At 47.4% G+C, this 27,598-nt stretch overlaps 1 protein-coding gene across 2 annotated transcripts in view; it reads right to left on the bottom strand.

Annotated features, from left to right (window-relative positions):
• Positions 1-27,598, bottom strand: part of Fli1 (Fli-1 proto-oncogene, ETS transcription factor) — a 118,726-nt gene that overhangs the window by 33,943 nt on the left and 57,185 nt on the right. For both annotated transcript variants that reach the window (XM_032910840.1, XM_032910841.1), the window contains exons 2-4: positions 20,622-20,833; positions 9,490-9,644; positions 4,886-5,089 (exon numbers count right to left, since the gene is read on the bottom strand). In XM_032910840.1, the coding sequence (XP_032766731.1) occupies positions 4,886-5,089; positions 9,490-9,644; positions 20,622-20,833 (571 nt within the window). The remainder of the gene's footprint in view (positions 1-4,885; positions 5,090-9,489; positions 9,645-20,621; positions 20,834-27,598) is intronic.

Raw genomic sequence — 27,598 nt, forward strand, 5'->3', positions numbered from 1 at the left:
CAAAATGTGTTTTCCATTAAGTTTAAATTAAAAATGGGAATGAAGATGGATATCTTTTCTGTGGTGTCCCTGTCATTGGATGTATTTCATCCTCTGGGGCTGCCACTGTCTGAAAGCGGGGGTCCTTAGTATGTTTCCCAGGACAGGCCCAGGTGGACATTCCACCCACTTCCTTTGAAAACGAGGAGGAATAACAACAAAACCTCCTTCTTCTGCTTCAGACCATTGAGCCCAGGAGCTTTGGGGCTCCCAGACAACCCCAAACTCCCCCCAGTGGCCCTGTGGCTGAACTGTCAGTTGGAGACAGACAGTCCTGCCTCATTGGTCTTGGCCTGAGAAGGGACTGATCCCACTTGCCACATTCTCAGCTGCCAACAGTGTCCCTGTCCAGTGGGTGTGTCTGGAAGATCCTGGCAGAGCGGCCAATCACACCAGAGTTTGGGGAAGAGAGGAGGTCAGGGCGAGTGAGAGGTTGGGTTTGGTTTGATTGGCTTCATTCCTAGAGGTTGCAGAGGAGTTTTGGAAAGCCTGCATCTGATGGCCCAATGTGAATGGGGAGCTTTGTGGGGACATTGGTTTGGCCCTCAAGTTGGAGGCCGGAGATGAGATTAGCCCTGGAGATGAGAAGGGAGACAAAGGGGGTGTGGTCTGCCTGTGTCAGCATCTTAATTCAGGCACATTCAAGCATCCAGCATGACAGTTGGCAGGTCCTCTGCAGCAGTGATCTTAGCTCAGACAGAAAGCTTCAGTGGCCCACGTATCAGAGGTGAGGACAGGTGCCTCGTACATGCCAGGTACTCTTGGATGGACTCCTGAAGCTGGCCAGCCTCAGTTGCTTTGGTCATGAAACAGGGATCATAGAGTTTTGTCCCTGGTGTCCACAAGGGGGTGTTCTGTCTGTAGGAAGTGACACCTGGGCATCTGCCTGAGCCTTGTTCCCTCAGACATTTCAGCTGGACTCCAATAACTGGAGTCAGTCTCCTCTGTCTTCCTCCTAATGCTACACAGGTATCCCATCGGAAACAGCTGAAAGGCCCAGATGTGAAGAGCTAGTGCCTCTAGGCAAGACTCATCAATCAGGACATTGTTATTCCTCCCTTATCATTGACCAACCATTCCTCTTTAACTTATGATTAAGCATTGAAAACTTAAAGTATAGCTTTCTTCTCAGACAACAAGAATAGTCAACTGTCTCTTGTGAAAGTAAATTTGATGCCAGAATTGATTCCTACAAGGAATCTTTTTTTTTAAAAATAACAACTCAGAAACAAGAGATTAGAGATGCACCATAAATTTTTTTCATTGTGTGTGTGTGTGTGTGTGTGTGTGTGTGTGTGTGTGTGTGTAGGTACTTGTGTGCTTTAGAGTATATGTGGAAGTCAGAGGCCATCTCATGGGAGCTGGTTTTGTCCTTCCATCATATGGGTCCCAAGGATTGAACTATGACTGTCAGGCTTAGCAGGAAGTATCTTCTCCCACTGAGCTATCTTGCTGGCCCAGTTTTGACTTCCAATAATCCATGCTTTGGCTGTAGTCCCCAGTCTTCCTGTACTGACCACCCTTTACTCTACTCTGGGTTCTACATCTGTGTTGAGAGTCTCCGCTCTTTTCCCTCTACCTCTTGTCCAAAGGGGAAACATTTGGCCCCGGCTGCTCCCCAATAAAAGCCCAATACGATGACGCTGAGAATTTGCACTTGTTCCTCTAGCCCCAACCCAAGACCTGGTCTCTCTCTTAAACATGCAACAGCCTATGCAATTCAGTCTGAAAAAAAAATCACAGAAGGCTTGAATGCATGGCAGTCAGCAGGAAAAAGTTCTCAGCCACCACAGAGCTGACAATGTCTGACATGTGGCCACCTATAGGGTTTATACAGTCAATAACCCAATAACCAGGGTCCTAGAGGCCAGAATCCCAAAGGAGAAACCATAATTAAAAAAAAAAACAAATCGGAAAAATTTTCATGAAGACTATTTTTAAATCCAGGTGCCTCAGAAGGTTATTACAATCTCTGTTACATTTAAAGAAAATTTTAATTTAACACAGACATTGTAGTTTTTGTTCTGGCCCACGGACATAGCCTTCCACTCAACTTTGTGTCATGAGCACATCTTATGTGTAAGGGAAGTGCTGATGCTGAGGTCCTATTCTCCAATTGGTTCTTGATCTGTCAGTAAAGAAAGCCAGGGGCCAATTCCTGGACAGAAGTACAGGCAGGACTTCCAGGTCCCTGGAGGAAAAGGGAGATGCAAAGGAGAGGGGGAGTTTCTGCCATGCGTTGGATGGAGAAGACTCTAGCAGCCATGTGAGATCTCAGGAGGAACTGGGGCTTATGGCCACTACTACAGCCTGGTGGCCAGCGGTGTTTGGCAGGGGCTAGAGGGACTAGCCACTGAAGTTTAGAGCAGGTGGGAGGTATCGAGCTAAGAGTAAAGACAATGGCACGTTTTCTAGGTGGGAGATAGCAGCACCCAGCAATTGTGACAAGAAGGCAAGTAGAAATTGAACAACTTTCTCTCTCTCTCTCTCTCTCTCTCTCTCTCTCTCTCTCTCTCTCTCTCTCTCTGTGTGTGTGTGTGTGTGTGTGTAAGTGTGTGTATGATTTATCTGCAGTTTCAAGGGAAGCTGGGTGGGGCTAGTAGCCCAGTCACTTCCCAGAACAAAGGCAGGTAGAGCAAAGCTACACATAACACTTATGCTTTACCACAGTAACCATTTTGGTGGCAGGAAAGCACTCCTTATGTAGAACTCCAACTGTCACCACCACTCTCTAGATGTGGAAATGCATCCTGCTCTTTCAAAGGCTTTCTGAACATACACTTGCTCTACCTCTACTCAACGCTGGAAATTCCTTCATACAATCCCCCTTCTGGAAACTTCATGTTGTATGACGTTTTCCACAGTGTTTACATGTATTCTTAGAGGGGAGACTCCATGGTTTTTCTTGATATCCTCCAAACACCAAACTCTGCTTGCTAATCCCTCTATAGCAGCTCACACCTTCACCGAGTGCCTGTTATTTGCCCTTGTCCACTAGCAGGCCTGCCAAGGCCTGATGGGAAACACTGACGAGTTAACAGTATTCCTAGAACCTCTGAGCAGCAGATATATGCCTTATGTCAGTGCTTGTGGGTCAGATTCTTTGGTGATAGAAGGAAGAAATGGAGACTGGGGCTGTTTATGGGTTGGTCAGAAATCCAGGCCTGGACGTCACATGGTCTGAATGGGCTTCCTTTTTTATGAAGTCTAAATGTCCATGAATATGTTCCTCACAAAGCATTTACCATGAAAAACCAATATGATTGGATATTTTGTGTAGAGCTCACTGGGGCTTCTGACATTTCTTTTTCCTTGGGTTCACTCAACCTCCTGCATAGACATTGCTGGAGGAGCTTTGAAGTCAGGCTTGGCTGTGCTATGCTCCTGGCCTCTGCTTCCCACACTCATACTCTAGACCTACTGCCTCTCCTGCCCTGTGTAGGTCATGGCAGAACTCGGTTCAAAGATCCTTTTGTTCTTTCCTTCCACAAGCACTGAAAGGCTGAGAAATACAGATCATTATTCAACGCTAAGCATCTGAAAGTCAGGGAAGACTAGGTAGAAAGCGGCCCCCTCTTAGAGTGTTATTTCTTAGACTGACCTCATGGTGCAGCAACTCAGACATGAGGTCATTGCAATGGAGCTAATGTATCCTCTCCCAGCATGACCAACTGCCTTAGAGAGGTGGCAAGATAGCCAGCCCAGAGGTACCCGTGCAAACTGCCAAATTCATTTGTTTTTAACTTTTAATTTTCTAGCCAATGCGAGTAGAGTGTTACCTTGCTCTCTACGGAATTCCGTTACACTGAGACCATGTATTTTACTGATAGCAACTGAATGTGCAATGGAGATCCTCTATGAGGTGAACCAGCTCAGAGCCTATGAACCCACAAAAGGGAGCCCCACAGTGTTGTCCCAGGTCTCAGAATTCAAAGGGACCTTAAAACCATCAAATCTTCTCAAACTTAACTCTTAGGATACCTCTGGCAAGCTAGGCCATTCATAGAGGACAGTGCATCCTGTTCTGCCCTGCCCACCCTTGACACGGCTAGCTATAGGAATACCCTCATGCACAACGAGCCCACGCCTGCCTTTCTGTGGCTTCATTTCATCTTTGCAGACCTTTCAGTGCTTGGGGATAGCACCCGACATGGATTTCTGATGGAGATTTAAGGCCGAGCCACTAGCAGGCCAACAGGTATTCCCTTCCATAGCTATCAAAACTCACATGGGGCTGGGGGGTGGTGTTTGGTACTAGGGAGCCTCCCATTGGGTAGCTCTTTCTTCCTAAGCTTTTCCTCCCTGGAGTTCTGTCTGAGAAAGCTTTCCGTGCCTTTTAACAAACCCATGCCATCCGCTACTCTCCTTATTCCGAGGCAGTGGGGAAAAGCAGCCCTGTAGGGCAGGGTTGAGCATCAGAATGAATCCAGCATAGGAGGAGCAATATGTCAGCTGCCACAGTCTTAGATCCCATATCTATGTTCAGAGCTTCCTGTAAGAACTTTACAATTTTCCTTTGGAATCCTCCAATGAGAGCTTCTAGCAATTTTGGGTAGCGGAAGCTTCTGGAAAAGAGATCGTCCCAGAGTCTACTTAGTATCTGGTATCATCCTCCCCAGATCTCTGTGAGTTTTCCGTTTTTGATTTGCTTCCTTTGACACCCCTGGATCTGGGCTTTCTGTTGCAGGTTTTGTAGGAACCCATGTGACCTCAACATGGTTCCCGTCCTAAGGAAACTGTTCCTTGGTTTAGGTCTCCTGTGACTGGTATTAGGGTATGGCTCTTGGGGGCCTGGCAGGACCTGCCCCCAAGCCCTGGGTGGGGTGGGGGGGATAATGGTACTTACTTTCCCTGAGGTAACTGAGGTGCGACAACAGCACTTCTGTGTTGTAGAGGGAGGTGGCTCGGAGGAAGTCCTCCTTGCTCATTTTACACAGTTCCTTGCCATCCATGTTCTGGAAGAAGGAAGTGTCAATCTCCATCAAGCCATATTCCTTTATGGCCCACTCTAGCCACTGTCGAACGTGCTCCTGTGTCCACAGTGTGGGGTCTGAGGGGAGAGATGAGAACTGTTAGCATGTGCGCCTGCCCGGCAGTCTAGGCTCCCCTTCACCCTCCTTCTCTATCTCTTCCCATGTCTGCCCTCCCCTCACAGCCCCCTCTTTCTTTTTCCTTTTTCTTGTTTGCTATCTCCCCTTTCTTCCTTTTCCTCCCTTTCCCTCTTCTTTTTCTCTCTTTCTCCCCATTCATGGTATCTTTAAATCCCCATCTTTCCCTCATATCTTTCTCTTCCCCTCCCCTCTCTTTTCTCCCTACCTTCTCTTTCTTCCCTTCCAGATGGTCCCCTCAGAACACTCCATCTGGTCCCATGGCTTCTGGCACTGCCTGAACAACTTAGAGCTGAGAAAGGTTCTAGCTGCCTCAACCCATACCCTGACGGGACGGTATTTAAGGTTTTTGGAGGGCAGTTGAAAGCTTGGCCCAAGAAACGGTGGCACCAAAATGAAAACAATCCCACAGCCCCAGCGACCAATGTCTCTGGGAAGGGGAGCCACTTGTATCTTAAGACGAGCAATGAATGCAGGAGGGCATACTTATCCCCTAGATGCTGCAGGAGGGAAATGTACACAAACATGCTTTTCCTGTGATCTGGGCAGCTGGAAAACCCAATGGCGTTAGTGTTTGACATAAACCCAATCTGTGTTTCCGCCTTTCGAGGGTGGGGGGACAGCTGTGTTAAGATTTCTACCAGACCACCCCTAAACATTTTTAGAATTTTTAAATACTTAAAAATGAGAAATGGCCCTAGAGACAGAAACCTCTTTAACTGTGAATGAGCAGAAACAGCGCAGGACTGAGGGACTGAGGCCTCTGTTCCAGACTCGCCTTCCCCCCAGCCCCCTCTTTCTCATCGTTTCCTGAAGCATCTTCTCAACCTTCTCAGTCTGAGGCGGGAGATCTTATAAATGACACTTGTATGTTAAGACTAGCAATGTATGCAAGAGGGCACACTTATCCCTTGGATGCTACGGGAGGGAGCATAGGCATTCTGATCCTAGGACTTAGGAAGCTGAGGCAAGAGGATTGTGCATTTGAGGCCAGGCTGTGCTACAGAGTACAGAGTGACAGAGTGGGGGTCTCTCTCTCTCTCTCTCTCTCTCTCTCTCTCCCTCCCTCCCACCCTCCCTCTTTCTCCCCCATCTGTCTGTCTGTCTGTCTGTCTGTCTGTCTCTGACACACACACACACACACACACACACACACACACACACACACACACACACACACCCATCAGCATGAACACGTAGGTGTCAGAGCAATACGTAAGCAATGGTTTGTGCTGGCAGTTCAGTGAGCCTTGGGTTGACGGGTCTGGGGTGAATTTGGAGAGTCCAGGAAGACTTCCTGGAGAAGAGCTGGTATTTTATTGCAGGGCAGCTGGTCGCTCCTGCTTCTGCTTTTCTGCTTGGTCTGCTTCATTTATCATGCTTATTTAGCAGGAAAACTTGTGCTCCTTTTAAACCAACTCACATTCCTCTCATTCTAGAGGCTGCTAAAGCTCTAGGCTAAGGGGAGTCAGTTCTAAATGGCCAGAAATGGAGGCGGGGAGGAAGCTAGGTGCTGTGATCTCTAGGGGTTATAAAAGAACCCCTTGAGAGATTGTAAAAAAGCTGTCATATGTCCAGCTTCTGCATGTCATACCAAGTTTCCATACCTACCTAGTGATAGCTTATCTGTGAGACCCTACTATAAGCCAGCTCTATGTCTGTCCCATTTTTGGGGTCTTGTTATACCCATTTTATAGATGGATAGGGAATCATGGATGTTTTGCTTTAGTATCTACTGCTAGGGTTCCTACAGAAGCCTTCAACAATGTCACATAGTTGGGGAAGCAGGTCTCCTCAGATCCCCTTAGCTTTGTCTTTGTCCTGCCTTAACTCATTTGGAGCTGCAAAGCCTTGATCTAGGACCCAGAATTCCTCCACCCCAGCCCTCTTGCTCACCTGTGGATTTGTGTCTGTCAGATAAACTCCTGGTTTTGTTTTCAACCCTCTACTTTTCAGAAACCAGCAAGCAAGGGTTTAAGATAAAGGGAAATCTCAGAATTCTAAAGGAGATGTCCCAGAGGGTCTTGGGTGATGTATTATTTCGTCCATAGCCTTGCCTAGTTCCTTACTTGTAGGAACTTACTTGAATCCAAGGCTGTACATTCAATTTTATGCCCTATATTTTATTTATTTTATTATTTCCGCACTTTGCTTAGGGCTCTGTCACGATGTTAATTCTCTCCCTCTCCAGTAAAACGAATTATAAATCTTCCACTGTGGATCATGCTAAACTCTTCCAAATGTATTTCCTGGACGATTTAGCCCTTGTTCCTTCCCATCTCAATGTGGAAATGGTGATTAACTAGAGCCCTCATTTATACTTGTCTTAAAATCCCATCATAAATTCAATCGGTTGTTCCACTAGTGTTTTATTGCCTTGATTTGTGGACTTGCCCAAATGAGACTTTCCTTTGCGTCCAGGAGGCTGACCCGGAGGAAGCCAAAGTGTCTAAGGGTAATGCATACAAATCTAGCGAGGGGGAGAATAACCAAGCAGACCTGCAGCTCGTGAGTTCATTATGCCAAATGCTTCGAAAACAGCATAATAAGAACTTAATACCATTTTCAGTTTTTACTGCTATGGTTAAGTCAGTTCACCAAAGACCAACCTTTTGCCAATCCCCTTGAAAACAATTTAACACCGTCTGAAGCATAGAGAGCCAACCAAGCAGTCTGGCTGCCTCTTCCTTCTTTCCGTATGCCCTTCCTTATGACAACAAAAGCAAGATGGTGACAATAGCCTGGGTCTGAAGTCATCTCCAATCCTCTAATGGTTCATCCCTCAAGAATTCCTTCTCAGGCTAGAACAGATGATTTTGATAGCAAAGGCCTAGCCTGGCCTTAGGGGATGGAGAGAGTTTCTCACCATGTTTGCTTCAATAGAATTGTACATGGTCTCAAAGCAGAGAAGACCCACCTGAGCTAACCATCACCTCCTGAGGGTGGTGACAAACCAGTCAGATGATGCGACAGAAGAGAAAGCTATTGGCATACTTGGCCCCTGTGAAACCTGGCTGCATAAAGATCTTCTGGCCAGGAGTGTGGGTACACACCTGTAGTTAGTTCCAGAACTCAGGAGGCAGAGGCAGGAGGATTGCCACAAGGTCCTGCCTGGCTTACACAGTGAACTCTAGGACAGCATGTGCTACACAGTGAATTCCTGTCTCAAACAGCCCAAACAAGCAAACACACAAACAAGACAGGTGAAGCCCTCCTTGCAATCAGCACCCTTCTGCTTGAAGAAGATACAGCCTGGGAAGCTTTTAGTCCAGTGAACCACAGAACAAGACCCATAAGCCCTTCTTCTTCTGCCTTTATTTCTGGTACCTTCTACACCCTCTCCCAAGTGCAATTTATGCCAGAGCTCAGAAATGTGGCTGTCACACTAGGAGAGCAGATGCAACTTCCCCTGGGAACAAACACCAAGGACAAGACAGATCTGCCCAACACGAAATTGTCCTTCAGACGAACAAGACAAATTCCTGCAAACTCCCTCAGAGACATCTAATCGTTCTAAGACACAACTACATTTACACATGTGCAAATGGAAGAAGGATCCAGCCTCTCCGGTGAAGTTATGTCGGTTAAGATTAGTTTTAGCCTCTGCCCAGCAACTCACTTTGTCCAAACTCTGGACATTCTGCCCCGTCCACCTGGCACCCACTCTAAAGTGGCAGTTTTCAAATTCCCTCCATGCTCAGGCATCTGAGCGTACTGGGGTTGGCCTAGGCAGCGGCATCCAGCCAATCGGCTAGCAGATTTAACAATAGGTTTTTCCCCCCTGTAACCAACAGCACCAATACCTAGGGGGAAAGAGGCTATTTCTACACAATGACATAACTTGTGGCACACATGTGGAGGCGTTCCATTTGTTAAATATAGTTATTTCTATTTTAAACCCGAAAGAGCTGGTTGTAATTTGGGGAAGGTGGAACCTAGCAGAGGCCAGGAAGTAGATGCCCGAGGGAAGGGTGGACATCGCATCGGGAACTGCGCTCCTTAGGAGAAGGAGTGGTGAAATGCGGCAGCCTTGCCTCTGCTCAAGATTCATCCCGGGGGGTACCAGGTTGCTCACTGAAAAGCTGCCTTCTGCTATGTTTGACAATGGGGCTTCTGAAACCTGCATGCCAGGCTTCAGGTGACAATTGAAATTCTGCCTTGGATGGTAGCTTTGGAGTCAGGGAAGATGTGCAACTTTCCCAGGTTTGCATCCCCCACCCCACCCTCAACTGAAAGCTAGGGTGCTGGGTTTTCATGGTCCAAGAGACAGGCCCAACCTTCCACTACAGCCCCCGAGTAATGGAAATGTGGACACTGGCCAGGCAGCTGGCTCCCAAGGTACCTGCAGGCACAATGACTCTCCGCTCGTTGGTGGTCATGTTGGGAGGAGGGGGGCCATTCTTCTCATCCATGTAGCTATTGTAGTTCATGGGGTTCGCTTCGCCTCCGCCCACGAGCTTGTTGCATTTGCTGACACTGCAGTCCACCGGAGACTCCCTGGAGCGAGAGGAAGCAGAGGTCAAAAGAAGTCATCATCACAAGGACCTGTTACTCCAGCCTCAGCAGGATCGGCCAGTCACTTAGAAAGATAATGACGACAAGGGTGATGAACTCTCAGTACCATCTTCCATGCAGAGCCCAGCCCAAGCCTGTCTTAAACACCGTGTGCCTCCTGGGTGTGCGTGTTTCAGTAGCTTGCAGCCCTCCTAGCCTGTCTGCAGTATCCAGTTTCAACCTGATTGCCAGTGACCAACGCTTCCCCACCGTCACTAGTCCTTGTCTTAAGCAGGCCTTCCCTACAGGCCTATAGCAGTTGATGTCTCCCTTGGTTACAGGACTGAGTGTGAGATGCTCCATGTTGCCCTGTCTCTGGCCGTTTCTTGAGATGGTGCAAATACTTGCTGGCCCAGCTATTTCTATCATACGTGTGGCATTCTGATACTTTTTCACATGCTGTTCGCTCTATCTGGGTTTCCCCATAACCCTTCCAGGTGTTCGGAGCAAGGGTTATTACATCCCTTTTATGGTTACCGAAAAGGAAAGACATTCTGACTGGCGGAATCACGTAGCCAGTAAAGATGGAGGCAGGGCCCAGGTCCCCAGTGACAAACTCCTCAATTAAAGACCACATACAGAGGGGCTGGGTGCTGCCAGGAAGAAGAGTAGCACCTGGAAGGCATGGTGACCCGTTATGACTCTTGTAGCATTTTACGACTCCGAGTAGAGAGTTGACACGGGAAGCTTGTGCAAAAGGAAGAACGCACGTCACCTGTCTCAGACCAGAACAACCCAGCACAGTTAGCAGCCGATATTCACAGCATCTGGCCCTGAGCAAAGGTCCGCTGATGCAGCCGAGTACACACAGAATATCCCACAGTGACCTTCAGCGTAGCTTCGCAGAGCTCTCAGCATGCCATCCCAATTTGCTCAGCTTTTACTCAGTCCTCCCAAGAAGCAGAACCACAGCAAGAATCCTAAAGGTGCAGTGGGCGCTGGGGTATGGTACTGCCAGGCAGCAAGCATCATCCTGGTGGCCTGGGAAATGGCCAGTTCCCCCGAGAGTGCCACGTCAGGCCTTCAGTCCAAGGGGATGAGACGAGGATTGGCTCACAGTCTGCCAGCTCTACACGCTAACCTACGTTCCCCACCCGGCGACTGCCCTCGCTCAGTCTGCTCTGTATCGGTTCTACAGGGGGCCCGAACAGATTGAGAGCCCTTAAGGACCAGGCCCTGCCTGCTAGGGAGTCACCCATCCCCACAGCAAGGAGAGCAGTCACCAGCCCAGGAGGAGGGAGAAGAGTCCGGGACTCCTGAGAGTCAGGCAGAGCGGGGAGGCCTGAGCACATTCAATAAAGAAAATTAAATGAATTTGTTTCTTAATCTGAAAGGAAAAAAATATTGCAGATCACTTATCATGGCTGGGAGATAAATGCTCCACTGAGATATTAGAAGTCAGACGGTAATTTTTTCCTGATGTCTTACCGAGGAGAACATGGGCTGAAAATGAAAATAAGATGTATAACTTACACATGTTAGAATTTAAGGTTTTACTATTTGCCTACTGTTTTTCCAGGCAAAGAACCAAGACCCAGCCGTCAGAGTCTCAGATTGTTGAAGGTTTAATGTCCCCATGGCAGTCTGAGGGGAGGCAGTAGCACATCGGGGCTTTTCACCAGCGCTCAGCCCTTTGGCTTCTGCTGTTGAAGGACTTGGCTTGAGATGAAGCAGCCCCAGTCAGACCCTGGTGCCTGTGTCTAAGCTGGGCTGGCCGAGGCATACTGCTGTCCCCCAGGAAAACTATGTATGTGCATACACACACACACACACACACACACACACACACACTCATACACACACAGACACAGACAGACACACTCATACACAGATATTTCACCACACACAGCACCCATGAATAATGAAAACATTTAGACTCTAACTTTAGTACATATGCACACACACACACACACACACACACACACACACACACACACCACTGTGCCCTACACATTTTACCACATACATCATATACACAGTGCTAACAAGTACACGTATGTGCATGTACTCTGCCACATAAACACATGTTCACACATAAGCATGTGTGCATGTGCACACAAACACACTACGTCCCACAGCACATGCACACACGCTTATATGCACATCAATGGTCTATTGTATGCCTATGCACACCATACAAATACATACACATGTGTTCCATATATACATCCATACAGCTATACATATAACACGCACATACATAGCCATAACATAAAACACACACACACACATGCACACACATATATATATGTATATATACTGTATCACCTAACATGTATATGATACATGCACGCACACATCCATAGACTATCACACACATACGGTTAGAGAAATGCACACTCTCCATCACAGATACGTACCTATATGATAGTGTGTGTACCAGCCCCCCATACACACACACACACACTCTCTCTCACACACACACTGGTTGTCTTCCCCAGATTCTTGTCAGATGAAAAACCATCCAAATACCAGAGAAGCTTGGAGAATTAAGTTGGCCTGAAACCAAGATACTGGAATTTTCATTGGCTGGTGGGGGTGGGGAAGGTGGACAGCACACACACACTTTCCGTGCAGGGTGCCCAGAGCCAGCCAGCCAGCCAGGATCAGTGGTGGCAGAAGAGGAGGTCCCTACTTCAAAGTCTCCCATTTATGAATTCTGGAGGGAAGGGTTTTTAAATGTTTTTTTTTTCATAGGCACCGGGCCTTGGAATTTCTGCATTTAAAATCGGCCTCTTTCCAGGCAGAGATGAGAACCTCAGAAGTGCCCAAACTAGTGGACCTTCCTGGTTGGGAACTGTGTGCAGTGACCATGGGTGGCAAGGTCGCTTCCTCTCCCCAGAGTAAAAACTAAATACAAAAGAAAAGATGAGGCATAAAATCAAACCTGCCTGGTGCGGATCAGTGCCAACAAGGGTGTCCCACATGTGGCCAGGAAGCAGGTGCAGAGGAGCCGGGGTCCCCTGGGCTGGTTACCTGCCTGGCTGCATCCCCCTCCACTGGCCTTCTTTGGAATAAGGCCCCTTTCTTCATCCCAGCCGTTTCCATCAAGGTCTGCAAAGGGGCTTCCTTAGAATAAAGGCCTGACACCCATCCAAGACCTCTGCCCCTGCAGAGCTCGCCCTCCTCCTCTAGTCCAGGGTGAGAGCAGAGGAAGCCAGACCTCACTGGCTTGCACACTTGCCTGCCAGACTGCCTCCATCTTTCTCCTCAGCCGGCTAGCACAGCCATGGGCTTGGTGGCCACCGCCTGTCCAGGTGAAGCCCAGCAGAAAGGCTGCTCTTTAATGAGGCAGCTGGCGCCTGTGAAGAGGGCTTGAGGAGAACAAGAGGGAGGGGGAGGCAGGAGCCCTGGCGGAGGGTGGGGGGAGAGGTTTGGCCATTCATTTTGCCCATACGGCTGCTGCTAATTTGTATTGAGACCTGCACTTACAGCAAGCAAGGGGTGGGGGCCCGCAGACAGCTGACTGTACTGGGGCAGGTGACAGGAGGGCTTGAGGCTGCCTGCCACAATAGAACAGGAGGAAGTGATGGCTTGAGAGTGTAACTCAGAGCGTCTCCACCTCAGGCCTGGGGAAGGCTACAGGCTGCAGGCTGCCAGCAGTACAACACAACCATCCTAGACGTCAGCATCTATTCCTGCGTGTTTATTGAGCATTGCTTGAAACAGACTGCCAGGGGTCCATAGAAGTGCCTTTAGACCTCTAAGCCATATAAAGCAAGTTGTGAAACCCTAAGAAGGGGGGACAGGACCTCAGGATCGCAAGACTTTCTCCCAAAGTTACCTTCCCGTTGCTTTCACTGTGCCTGGAGAGATCACAGGTCTGCTGAGAGTCCAGGACCACCCAACGCCCACAAAACCTGCAACGGCTCCCTGAGCACCACGGTTATAGAGCCTATCTGTGTGTCTTTCATGTAGCATGCACATTGCACACCTGAGGAATCTGGGCTGCCTTTAGGGTTTCTTCGAGATCCATGTGTGGAGGTGGTGTGTTGCTTTGGATATGGTAATTTCAAGAAAGGAAACAGAATAAAACCACACACAAAACCCTCACCACCTTGGCTTTCAACACAGGTTGTGTGTATCTTACTCCCCGTACAAGGTTTACAGAAATTTAGTAAGGTACCACAGAGTAAAGGAGCCTCATCTTCCTGAGAGTAGAACAGGGTTCTCTGGGTGTTTGATGCCTCCTGAAAATGCTGGCCAGTCCAGCATGTCTCAGGGAAGTGATGCGGAGTTCAGATCCTGGATGCCAGGTATTAAAACTAGCTCTTCTGTTTTCTCCCTCACAAACTGATAGTGTTTCCTTCGTGCACTGTTTTCTCCAATTCCCATGGTCGAGACAGGATGCAGCTGAGAGTTATTTGCAAACCACAGCTTGGATCAAGTTTCTGAAGTTTATATCCAGCACAGAACCTATGGGCTGTGCTGTTTGGAGGGTAACCCAGAGAACCAGATTCAACCACAACAGGAGGGGGAGGGAGGCCGAGTAAACCTCCTACAACCCAGACAACCCAGACGAACTCTCTTGCCTCAGATCTCAGCCCCTCTGAATGACCCTTTGACCCTGGTCCAGAGGGCTTGCTGCTAGGATAAAAGGGAAGAGGGTGCTGCAGCTTCAGAGACACGGAGTACTTCCTTCCTGCCAAAGACACGAACATCTCTGGAGCTTCCAATGAGCGTGAAGAAGAAACCCAGAAACCCATGCTTCTCAAAGAACATGGTGGGAACCAATGCCCTGTGAATCACTGGGCAGCCTGAAATGCTCTGCTACAGCGTGGTCCAATCCAAGTAGATTATGCGCCACATATTTGAGACACATGGGTCATTTTCACCTTACTGGTAGGTGTATTTTTAAAATTAAAAAAAAAAAAAGGGAAAGGCTGGAGAGATGACCCAGCAGTTAAAAACACTAGTTCTTGCAGAGGACCATACTATGGCCCTCGACCATGCATAACTTCAGTTCTAGGGATCTTTCTGGTGCCCTTTTCTGACCTCTACAGGTGCCAGGCATGTACATGGTGCACATACACATTTGCAAACAAAACCCCGGGGCACATAAAATAAATAAATAAATGACTGAATCTAAGGTGAAATAAACTTGATTAAATTAATTGATATAACACATCAACAAATTATTGATTATTATGCTGCATAATTTTGATAAGAAATGAATATATTAAATATATTAAATCTTATGCGTGATATAATATGGCGACTGCTTTAATATATTAATACAGCCACAAGATTATTGTTTCAGCAGAATCAACAGTCACCAAGCTGTTTTACATTTTATCCTATTAAGACTTTTAAATCCAATGTGTATGTTATTTATAGCACATCTCACTTACAGACTTCCCACATCTCCTGTGCTGAACAACACAGGCATAGTTAGTGGCCGTTGCATCAGAGTGTAGGGTGACACAGGCCTGGCCCATAATTCAAGAACTCCCAAGTTGTCTGCCCTGCTCTGTTTTCTTGTTTGAATATTTGTGGCATTTACACATCCTCCTCTATGTGTTAAAACTTATTTTGTGTGTCTGTGCTCGAGCATACATACATGTGCGGATACATACATGCCATGTCATGGGTTTGGAAATCCGATTCTTTCATTCTATCATGTTAGGCTCTGGGGGGTAGAATCATGTCATCAGGCATGGTGTCAGGCTGAACCATCTCATTGGCCCTTCTTTATGTTTTGTGTTATGATAACTGGACTTTCTGAAAATAATCAAATCATATGCAAGTCTTGGTGCCCACCAGAAATAGAAGTTATGACCCCTACTGATGAAGGTGGCACACATTTTGGTCACAGGATACAGAGAAATAGAGTTGAGATTGAGTTGGGAGTTGTATCCCTGCTGGCTGGCATTTGTGGTGCCAGAAGGTTCTATGCAGGATCTTCCTCTGGGGAAGAAATGATATCGTGGTCTCTCTCTGCTGTAGGTCATGCTTGCTGTACAATACTAACTTGTGAGGCATTATATATCCACTGGTGCAATGGTGGCTTGACTCTATGGTGGGTAACCAGCTGCTCTGTGATTGGAAGCCTACTGCATGAGAGGAGATAATGCATCTGGGTGCGATAAACCTGGTCAAGAGCTTGTGGCTGGTGGGATCTTGAACCCAATGAGATTATAATGCTTCTGTTTCCCTAAATGGACATGCTGTTAAATCTCCAAAATATGTACATCCATAGACCAGTATCACTTCCAGTCTAGAACATAAAGGCTTCTTACAGAGAGTGACAGACAGTGCCGGGACTCAGACCTCATTAAATGCTGAGGATAAGTGACTGCTAAGCTCCCAGCCCTAACTGGGAAATCTATATTACACACACCCCAAGCCTACAGAACCTTGCAGAAGAAAAGATGAAGTAATGTAAGAGCTAGGAGTGGGGAGGAGTGTCATAAAACGCTGACAGGCAGCTATAATGTGGCTATTCCAACCACAGAGACGAGGAAGCAATGGACACTGGCGGAAGACTGGACCCTTTGAAATTCCTTCACCGATAGAGGAGGTGCTCATGGGGCACTGCCCCGTTGGAAAGAGGTCGTAACTGTTAGTTGCTGCAGAAGGGAGTGCTGTTTCCTTCCTGGAGGAAGAGCTGGAAAAGGAAGGGACTCTGAATGGAAGCCACAGAGGGTAATGGGTGAATAGAATCACAATACGTTGTGTATACATATGAAGCTATAAAGACTTTAAAAACATGCAACTAACCAAGTCCTGCTAATGGTGTTAGTCAGAAAATAGGAGAGGTGCATTGTTCAGGATGAGTAATTTAAATGGACTGACATCTATGTATTCATTTCATTTTCTCTCTCTCTCTCTCTCTCTCTCTCTCTCTCTCTCTCTCTCTCTCTCTCTCTCTCTCTCTTTGTCCCTGTTTCTTTATGTTTGTTTCTATGCCTGTTTCTCTGTCTTTGTCCCTATTTTCTGTCTGTCTCTCTAAATCTCTGTCTGTCTCTGTCTGTCTATCTCTCTGTCTGTCTCTCCATATATATACATATATATACATATACATATATATATTAGTGTGCATAAACATATGCATGCATTTCTCTGGGGAGCAAAGGACAGCCTTGGGTGTTGTTCCTCAGAAGCCATTTACCTTTTTGTGACAAACGGTCTTCAGCTTAGCTAGCAGGCTGTCCAGTGAGCCTGGGAGATCCAGCTCAGCAGCTGAGGAGATCCAGTACACCTCCTCAGCAGCTGGGATCACAGGGCATGCCGCCATGATTTCCCATAGTTAAGTAATCAGTTAAGGTCAGGCACGGCTTTATCCCGAATAAAGGTGTCTTTCTGAAAGTCCTTGAGTCCTGGCTCTTTATTGTGAGGGTATCGATTAGGTGCCGTCCATGGCTATGCCTGTCTGGTGGGCTCCAGACTCCACTAGATCTTTCCTTCAGCACAGAAGGTGAAACTCTACACCCAAAGCCAGGCAATGTACACAGGCTTCTTCCAGCTTGTGTCTGTCTGACTAACACTAGGTATGACCTGGAAAATGGGTCCGGAGGCTTTTATTTTTTGAAGGATTTTCTCAGCTTTGAAATCATATCCTGGAGGGTCCAGGAGCACCCAGGTGACAGGGATGGGGACGGCGAGCTCAGTGATACAGACATGCTTCAAAAGCATAGGGCGAACTCAGCAGAGCTCGGAAGGCTTGCCTAAGCATGGTGACAGCAGGGAATCCTGCATGTGGACATCTGCTCCTCAGATTCTCGATCTGAAGTATCTTTTGGGTACTAGCAGGAGGCCACAGGTGGAAAGTTCCATACCTGATTCACAAGAGAGTCCAGAGTCCAAACGCAAATGCACCAAACTACAGTTTTACTGTTGGGCAGTGAGCACACATGCATACGAAACAGTGAATATCATACGCAGATACCTGTTACACTATGTGCAAATAAACATCCCCAAATCTGAAAGCACCTGAGACACGTGTCAAAGGTTTTAGGTAAGGGAGACTCAACTCATACCTACGGGGCACGACCTTGAAGAAACAGCATGACCTTGGCCTGCTCTTCTGTACCCCATTTAGCTTTTTCCTTCACAAACACATGAGCTCTGCTCAGTGAACAAAAGCCCTGCCCAGGTTCTAGTGAGGGAAGAGGCAACTTTAATAATCCACCAAGGAAAGAGAGTGACAGGGTACTGTTTTAGATCAGGGGCGTGTTGGGGGTTTTGAAGAGGTGGTGTAAGGGCAAAACCCCAAGAGAGTCATATGAATAAATGGAGAAGAAATGTTCTAGAAAGAAGGAACCTGGGGAAGATAAGCTGAGACAGTGGTGTGCTAGGGTTTCCAGGAACAGTCAGTGTCTTGTGTGGTGGCGTAGAGGAAGGCAGGAGCCAGGGAGTATCTGGGACACGTGGTGGGACTTAGCTAAGACTTTAGATTCTGACTAAGAGGCTAAAGTTTTTTAGGAAGATGGTTACTACTGTGAAAGGATGGGTGGCTTTCACTATTGCCTGTTGAGAGATTAGGTGTCAGGCAAGGAAGGGATAAAGTGGAGCTCAGGGTGTCTCTGAGCATCTGGGAGAGACACCATGGCCTTGGCCGGCAGTAATAGCTAGATAGTAATAGCTGTATCTTGTTGGTACAGGATACAACGGGACTATAAACTCTCCAATATTAGGACCTAGAATTTTCAATAGGGAGCAGGAGAGCCTTGTGGCACAGGCAGCTTGGGAGTCATTTCTGAACTGGCCTCATCCCTGGAGGGTGCTGACAGAATGAGATCATGGGGCAGAACCATGACGCACAGGCGGAGAGGGAGGGGCAGCAAGATGCTGAAGGAACCGGAAAGCCTGGGCTAGCACCAGCTTGGCTTCTCTTGGGTTCCTTTCTATATGGTAACAGGGTGAGAATCTTGGCCTCCTGGGAGATCAGTAGGGAGCAGTGCTATAAGACTGGATAGACTATCCCCTGAGACTGGACTTGCTGGAATCATGGCATAGCGTGATTCAGCATGGAGGTCTCAAGCCTAAGGTCCTCTGAGCTTCCCTAACCCTAGGCTCTTGGAGGGGTGGCCAAGGTCTCACTTCCTGGTTTTAGTTAATGGGATAGAAGTGTGGCAGCAGGGCTGAGGGTTCTGGAAGGCAGTTAGCTCTGAGACAGCTGCAAGGAGGAACTCCCTTGCAGCAGCCCCAGCAGCCCCCTCCCTCCTTCCTCCTGCCTCTCTCTGGACTAGTTTCCTCCATGACTCACTTTCACAGTTAAGCCTCCCGGAGAGGATGCATAAGCCTCAATTCCAGCCCCAAATCCTATGGGCTTTGGCTTCCTAAACCCAGTAGACATTTTCATCTAGAGATGAGTCCACTTTTTCATCAAGACCGTCCACTTGCTCAGAGAGGACACTAAAGGACATCTCTCCTCAGGACACACCCCTTCCCACCTGCCTGTGGCCGCTAACTGCATTTACTTTTCAAAGGTCTGGACCCAGCAGCCCCCGGTCCCCACCTCTCGATATTTATTAAGTCCACGCTCCTGTAACTACCCTCTGATATGTTCTTTATGCATGTTTTCTGAGTTTCTGTCATTTTACTGTAACCCTAGTCCAGAACTTCGATTTCTTATCTGGGCTATTTTAGTAACTTCTTATCTTTCTGACACTCCTGTCACCAATCCCTGCAGGACAATGATTGTCACCTCATCAGCTTTGACTCATGGGTCTGATGATACTTAGTGTCCTGGCAGTCCTGAGGGCCAGCCTCTGCTGGTGGAATAAGCTGGATTCTTAGCCTATCATCCAAGGTCTTGTCTGGCATTTACTCACTTGCTTTTACTTTCATGCCCTTTTGCTTCAGGCTGAGTGGATTACCTGGGGATCCACTGGGAATTATCAGGTAATGAACTAGGCTACAGCTTTCCCTTTTGTGACTCTGTGTATTGGTCACTAATACCGTTGAGCACTTGGGAGCCACAGACAGTGTCCTGGGTCTTTTCTTTACGACAGCATACTTGATAAGCATGTTAAAAAGTAGGTGTTCTGGTTCTGGCTTAGACAAGACAAAGCTGGTACTCAGATTTAGAAAATTTAGCCAAAATATAGAGGTAGTCCCTGAAGTTTGAGCTTCCTAACCATGGGATTGTTCACCTTGCTTCAGTGTGTTCCTTATCCCTGAATTCTCCTTCCCAGTTCCCAGTTCCCTGGCCTTTCCTAATCACACACACACACAAATGCACAGACACACACACACACACAGATACACACACATACACACACATACACACACACATACACACACAGACACACACACAGACACACACATACAGACATACACACAGACACACACACAGACACACACACAGACACACACACAGACACACACACAGACACACAGACACACACACAAACACACACACAGACACACACACACACAGACACACAGACACACAGACACACACACACACACACACACACACACACACACACACACACACACACACACACTCTTCCCATGTGTGAGGCTGGCTTCCTGGCATACTGTCTGTCTTTCTCACCACTTTTCCACTTTTTACTGGAAGAATTGTTGGGTCATCTTTGCTCTGGTTAGTGCCACCCAGAGACGTTAAACATTCTCAACAGCACAGGGAGAGCATCTTGTTGCTCTGCTGTTTTTCTTGAGGGTCTGGACCTGGGCCAAATCTTGATGCCAAGCACACTGAGTACTGGGGTTTTGAGGCCTGATCCTAACTTGGCTTCTATGGGCTACATCTGGACCCTGAGAACCAGGTGAGCTTTCTGATCCCACTCCACTCAGTTCTGTAGACCTTGATTACCTCAATGACTAGGAACTGACACACACTCTCGGGTCAGCCCCAGAGTCCCGTCTGCTACTTTGACAGGGTGGTCCAGGGAGGAATTACACTCAGGCTCCTCTGGCCTCCTAAGGATTGGTCAACTCTGGCAGGCTCACCTGGATCCATTCATGTGATCATATTCCCGCTTGACATTGACCCTCACTGGCTGGTTGATCCACTCCTGCTGTGGTGGCAGGGGGTTGATTTTGTGGGGCTGCCCGTAGTCAGGACTCCCCGAAGCAGTCATATCTGCCTTGGGGAGATGGGCGGCCGCTCCGTATGCTGAATCAAAAAGGGACTGGTCGTCACTCACCACTGACAGAGCCTCCTGCAAAAAAAGGGGAGAAGAGACAGGGAGTTCAATATCAATTGTCAACCATGCCTGCGACACCCCTGCTCCAAGATATCACAATGGCACAGGGCGGCCTCTGATGAAGCCGCAATTGTCCAAGGTAATAGATTCACAGTGTCAGGGCAGGCTTACCCCTGCGTGGGCAGAAAGGAGTCTGAGCATTGGAATGGAGGAGCAATAGAAAGGGGTGTACTCGTTGAGTGTGCAAGCTAGAAGCCCCACAAAGGAGAACAGAGACGGGGTGGCTGAACACAGTGGTGGAACGGGTGGTACCAGTGTTGTTTCTAGCTTCCAGACATAGACAGCGGCACAGTTTACTAACTGTGTGGCCTAGTCAGGTTGCTAGGAGAGATGCAAAATGAGAATTTATTTCACGAGTGAGGCCATGGAGAGCCATCAGAGAGTTAGGGAATCAGGGAGCCCAGAACTTCGGTTGGGTCGATTTCAGTGTCCCCAATCAGTAAGGATGAATAGTTTTTTGGTTTTTGTTTTTTGTTTTTTTTTTTTTTTTTTGGCTGATTTTCCAGGTGAATTAAATGAGCAACTGTGGTCCAAGCATTTGGTAAGAGTGAACAGTGTGATGTGGCCCATACATATACAGCCACCCAGTTAGACAAGATGGATGAAGCAAAGAAGTGCAGGCCGACAGGAGCCGGATGTAGATCTCTCCTGAGAGACACAGCCAGAATACAGCAAATACAGAGGCGAATGCCAGCAGCAAACCACTGAACTGAGGATAGGACCCCCATTGAAGGAATCAGAGAAAGGACTGGAAGAGCTTGAAGGGGCTCGACACCCCATATGAACAACAATGTCAAGCAACCAGAGCTTCCAGGGACTAAGCCACTACCTAAAGACTATACATGGACTGACCCTGGACTCTGACCTCATAGGTAGCAATGAATATCCTCGTAAGAGCACCAGTGGAAGGGGAAGCCCTGGGTCCTGCTAAGACTGGACCCCCAGTGAACGTGATTGTTGGGGGGAGGGTGGCAATGGGGAGGGATGGGGAGGGGAACACCCATAAAGAAGGTGAGGGGGAGGGGTTAGGGGGGTGTTTGCCTGTAAACCGGGAAAGGGAATAACATTTGAAATGTAAATAAGAAATACTCAAGTTAATAAAGAAAAAAAGAGTGAACAGTGGTGTGCTAAGGATTGGCTAGCAGGTAAGAGTGTGCCCTGCAGATCTTAACGTTGATGCTTCAGTCAAATAATTCAGGAGGAACTTCAGATATACAGATCGGGCAGTTCGTGAAGGTCTCTGTAAGAGACCATGGCTTTCCCATTTATGCTGTTTCATCTTCTGACTCAGGAGGCTTTTGGTAACAGATTAAGGAATGTAGCTTTACTCTTCCCAGAGACTGAATGCTGGTAAAAGCATGAAAATCATATCCTCCCACTATTACAAAGCACATTTAAGCCACCGGGATCTAAGGCTGGAGTACAACATTCACCAGAGCCAAGCCGTGCACAAAAGAAGGCTAATCATGTTTGAGAAGAAATGTTAGCATCTATAATTGCCTCCTCATCTGCATATTCCATTCCATGTAATCTGATTGCGAAGGGAAGATGGAATAATCTATGGGAAACGGCTATGGCAACACTAAGCACAGAACCGCAGAAAGACTAGCAATGAGGTCTATTCGTGTTCAAACAAGGGTTCTGTTGGGTTCTTGTTTCATGCTGGATTCTGCTTCCTCTCAAATCTGTCTATCCAATCCCTAACCACCTGTAACTTAGACTGTGATTCCACTTGGAAACAAGGCCTTTAAGGTTAGGATTAATTTGACATACGAAGGTGAAGGTGGGCTGTAAACTCAGCTGACTCGTTATAACAAGAGATTGGGACACACGGTGACCCCAAGAATGGCTGTAGGCCGAGGACTGACCATGTAAGGCATGTAGGGAGAACGATTGTCTGCAGGCCAGAGCGAGAAGCCTCAGAGGAAGTCAGCTCTGCTGGCCCTCTGACCTTGGATTTCCAGTTTCCAGAACTGTGAGCAAATAAATTTATGTTGTTTAAGCCACTCAGCCTGTGGTGTGTTGCTATGGCAACCCTGCCTTTACTTAAGAACAGCATGATAGATGATGAGACCCTTTTAAATCCTGAGGTTTGCCTACTCTCCCTACATAATTCATATCTCTGCCTGGAATGCCTTCTCTAAAACAAATACCCTCGCTGTGTCTGGATGTCCTTCATTCAGAACTAAAGGCTGCTTGGGACCCTTCTGGTTTCACCTGCTGCCCCTGGGTAATGTCAGGGGAAGGCTGTGGCTCTGGGGCCATTTGTAGTTTGGTTCTTAGATCCATTCTTCATTTTCATTAAGGTTCTGCTCTGGCTTCATGTCCCAAACAACTTTAAACTTTTACATGGACACCTAGTGTATAGCTCCAATTTGAAAAAAAGTGAAGTTATGGCCTTCAGAGGGATGAGCATGAATCTTTGACATTACCTGGGTGTCACCCAAGAGTCAACAGTCTCCCTTTGACAAAAAAAAAAAAAATGCAGAACAAGCCCCAGATCTGTTGTAGAAAGAGATGACATCTAAGCAGATTTGTGCTGCAGAGAAAAGACTGCCTCTGGTCAGTCATCAGTCAGTCTTGAGAGTGCCAGCAAAATCATACAATGGCAGAGTTGAGGAGATCTGGGAGGCAGAGGTGGACATGGGGATGCTGTGGTGAAAGAAAGGTCCCTGTCATCACTGTCACCCAAACAGGGAGGTCAAACGCAGCCTCAGGCAGGAAGCTGAGCCCAAAGAGGACACACAGTTGGTGCAGCCAGGACCGTGCAGCAAAGAGGTTGCACCAGGGAACAAACGAGAGAACAAGGGCTTGTCAAGGAAGTGAGCTGTGCACCGAGAAGAAATACAGCAACAGATCATGGGGCAGGGTGCCAGAACAGAAAGGGGATGGGGACCAGTTGGACCTCATTTTAGGATAAACACCTCATTTAAAACATAGAGCCAATCAAAAGTGACGTAGTCAAGTGGCGGCATCACAGGAAGAGAGTGTCCCATTCAGTTTCAAATGCCCTACACTTCTGGTCCTTGACCAGGCCAGGTACATGTGCACAGATAAATCTCTCCTCCCATTGCTCTTACCCTCCCCCAGTCTCCTGTGCCTAATCTCAGGACAGATCCCATCCCTCCAAAGGCTGTGAATGCACCTTGTATCCAGCTATTCTTCCCCTGAGAATTTGCTGTGTTTCTACCATGGAAAACCTACGCTCAGTTAATTGGTTTTCAATTACCCAGCCTTGCCCTGTCTGTCAAACCATTTGCGACTCGGCTCTACAACCTTGGTACAGTTCTACCCACCTTCACTGGGGCCCTTTTTCACTCAATGCAAACCTTGCTGAAAAATGTCCTGAGTTTCTGGATCTTTTAACACACACACACACACACACACACACACACACACACACACACACACACACGCACAGATCCCATACATGCATCCTTCATGGGCATACACACAGTTGGGGGACTTATTGTATTTACAATTATCGATAGCAACGAGCTTTCTCCCCTTAACAGTGTGGAGAGCAGACTGTGCAGATGAGTGAGGCTGTTAAGAGAGACCGAAGGAAAAGCTTTGTTTCCTGCTCGGCTTTTGGGCTCAATCTGAAAAATCAACCTAGTTAGGATAAGTTGCCAACAGCAATACAGTAAAACATTTGGGGGGCTGAGGTGCCAAAGAAGCTGATTTAGTTCCCATGTGAAAAATTACAGTCGGGGAGCATGTTCTTGCCACACCTGCAGGGAAATAAGACCCCTTTGTCATTCCAGCCTGAGACCACGCCCTCGGTGCCCTGCCACTCCCACAGTGAGAGTGAGGAACCTTGCTAAACTGCTTCAGAGATAACAAGCGTCACTGATGGAGACTGGAGAGTGAGCGGGAGAGTGCAGAGGAGGGAATGGGTGCTGGGCAGGGGTGGCAGACCTTTGTGTCACTGCTGGGGACTGACAGAAGTCACCATGGATAATGAGATGTGGGAGCGAGGACCAAGGTGGAGCTATGGCAGACAGGTGAAGGCAGTGTGCCAGGGGCATTTCCACCCCTGCTTGCAGCTGTCCTTCAGGAGCAGTTTCGCTACTATGAGGTCTCTAGAAAGCTCTATACTTGAACTTTATTAATGTTTAAACTCAAAACTGTTATGTGCACGTCAAACTCTTTATAGGAGTAAGCGTCATGCTGGTGTCAAAGCACTTTCAGTGGCAAGATGTTGATAAGTCTTTGGCATGGCTGACCAAATATAAAAGGAACATCAATGGGGGTGGGGGGATTCGCCTTCACTGCTGTGCTTGGTTTCTAATAAGTTTGCATCTCGCGTGAACTTGGGACAGTGATGATTTCACTCTGAAAACACAGATTATTCTTGAAAAGACCTGTTCAATCCATGCTGCTAAAATCTAATCTACTTATCTCTGTGGGATGCTCAGCTCTAAGATGTCTTAGCACCTCAATAGTGATCGCTAGAAGGAAGCCCAGAACAGGGTCAAGAGTTGGTTCCTTAGAAGCAACTTTGCATTCCATAGTCAGGATGTGCATGTCCCTCACCTCCGAGCTGTCTACCTAGAAGGCACATGGTCCCTGCCCCAAGTTGTTAACTATTCCAGCACACTGGTACCCTGTGGTGTCCCCTTTCCCTAGAGTTCTTTCAGAGGAACTGCTTGAAGCAGCAGGCTGAGCTCTGAGCCAAACCAGTGGGCTGCTAGAGTCTAAGGAGATACTCCCCACAGTCTTCTGTTGGAGCTAGGAGATATTTACCATCAATGACTGATACACATGCTCTGATAAAGACTACCGTCCTTACCTAGTACAGATAAGGTTAGGTTCCCATATCACTTCAAATAAACTGGGTCTTAAGTTATAGAAATAAATAGAAACAAAGCACTTACTAATGTGAAATTATGGCTACGTGAAGCATCTAATTCAGCCATCCAAGCAATATTTGGAGAGATGTTTTCTCCTCTTATTTATTTTTAGGTAAGAAAATGGTTATTCAGAGAAGTGAAGTAACTTGTTCATGCACACAGAAACTGAAGATGATGTGGGGTTTCCATCCGGGCCTTCTGCTTGGGCACAGAACCACTGCCACTCACTGGTTCCTTTCTGAGAATGTTTGTTTTCCCAGTTAGACAATTGGCCCTTTGAAAGTGACTTTTGAGGGCTTTGTCAAGCACAATCTTTGGAGCCAGGGACGCTCTAAGTGCCAACCCAAACTTAGTCTGTTGTTCCTTTAGTTCCCAATGCAATGGCCTTATACTGTAGGAGCCCCGTTTTCTCCTCTGTAGCTTGGGGGTGTCACCAAGCTCTAACATGGTGCATTGTAAATGAAAATAAAATGGCGTAATCTGAGTAAACCACCTAATTGTCTATTCAGTGTTCTTGAGACATAGTAAATAATTACATCTTTAGATTTATAGTCAGTACCAAGAGATGGCCTGAGAATGTTTGGGGTGGAGATGATGAGGAAGGGATGAACCAGATGAAGCTTGAACAATGCTTCGTCCCAGTGCCTTTTTTCCCAAAAGCTCAAGGAGAAAGGCCAATTCACTTGGCTACTCTCCTCCTCTTCCTCCTTCTCCTCTTCCTCCTCCTTACCATCGTCACCATCATTATTGTCATATCTGGGATAGCTTCTCTTTGCCACCCTTAGAGCCCAGAGCCCAGGATGTGGTCTTGGGATGGTAGGGCTTGCAGTAGCCACAGGGCTTACAATAGCAGCACCCGGGAGTCTTGGCTCAGACACACTACTATCTTCCTTGGTCCTACAGACTGCAGATGGGCATTTTGCAAGTTCCAAGCCTCCGTAAGCATGGGAGATAATTCTCCTTAAAGGCCTATCTATAATCTAGTCATCAACCCTTTTCTCTCTCTCCTATTGGTCCTGTTTTGTTTTGTTTTTTTTTTTTTTTCTGGAAATCCTAATTCGGTTGGGCAACTAGCTCCAGAGAACTAGTCTGAATTCCTCCCCTAAGAATGAGGAATAAGTCAGGCTTTAGAGACTCTGTTGCCTACTGTAGGGAAAGAAATCCCTATATATCCTCAATGTCTCTTCTATTTCACTTTAACTACAATCCTTCAGTACTGGACATGATATCCCCACATGGAGAAGCATGTTCTGACATTTTCAAGTGGATCAAACCGTTTCCTTTCTAGGAGTCCTGCATCACAACAGTCCCCCCACCCACTCCCCACACTGCTGCAGTCATCCTGTATTCCCTAGTGACGTCATACCAGACTGCCAGTATGAACCATCATGGCCCATGGGTTCATGGGCTTATTCATTTTCCGATTATTACATTTAAACCCTTAGGTGACATGACATCATCCCATTCAACTCTCACCTCCTTTGCCTGATACCTAGTAGGTAATAAGTGAATGAATGAGTCTGGGGTGGGGGTGGGGGGGTTGTACTTATGAATGAGAACTCACTTGACTATTACTTATCAACATTCACCTAACTCTGTATGTTTTAAATTGTTCCAAGTCTGTGTAAGAATTAGGATGGGAGTGCCATGAGAGCAGGCAGTTTTTGTCTTGTTACCAGGGTGGCCTCAGAGTCCTGTCCAGGGCCCAGCATGTTAGACACTCACTGAACGTTTGTCGGGTGCATGGATTAGGCAGCCAAGTTTTGAGGAAAGCTTAACAGACCTGTTTTGGGAAGTAGGAGGCTAAATCCAAATCTTAGGTAACTCTTTGACCAGGCAGGGCCATTTTCCAGGACTATCCACA

The sequence above is a fragment of the Rattus rattus genome, chromosome 8 (genome assembly GCF_011064425.1).
Source record: "Rattus rattus isolate New Zealand chromosome 8, Rrattus_CSIRO_v1, whole genome shotgun sequence".
In the NCBI taxonomy this organism is placed as follows: Eukaryota; Metazoa; Chordata; class Mammalia; order Rodentia; family Muridae; genus Rattus; species Rattus rattus.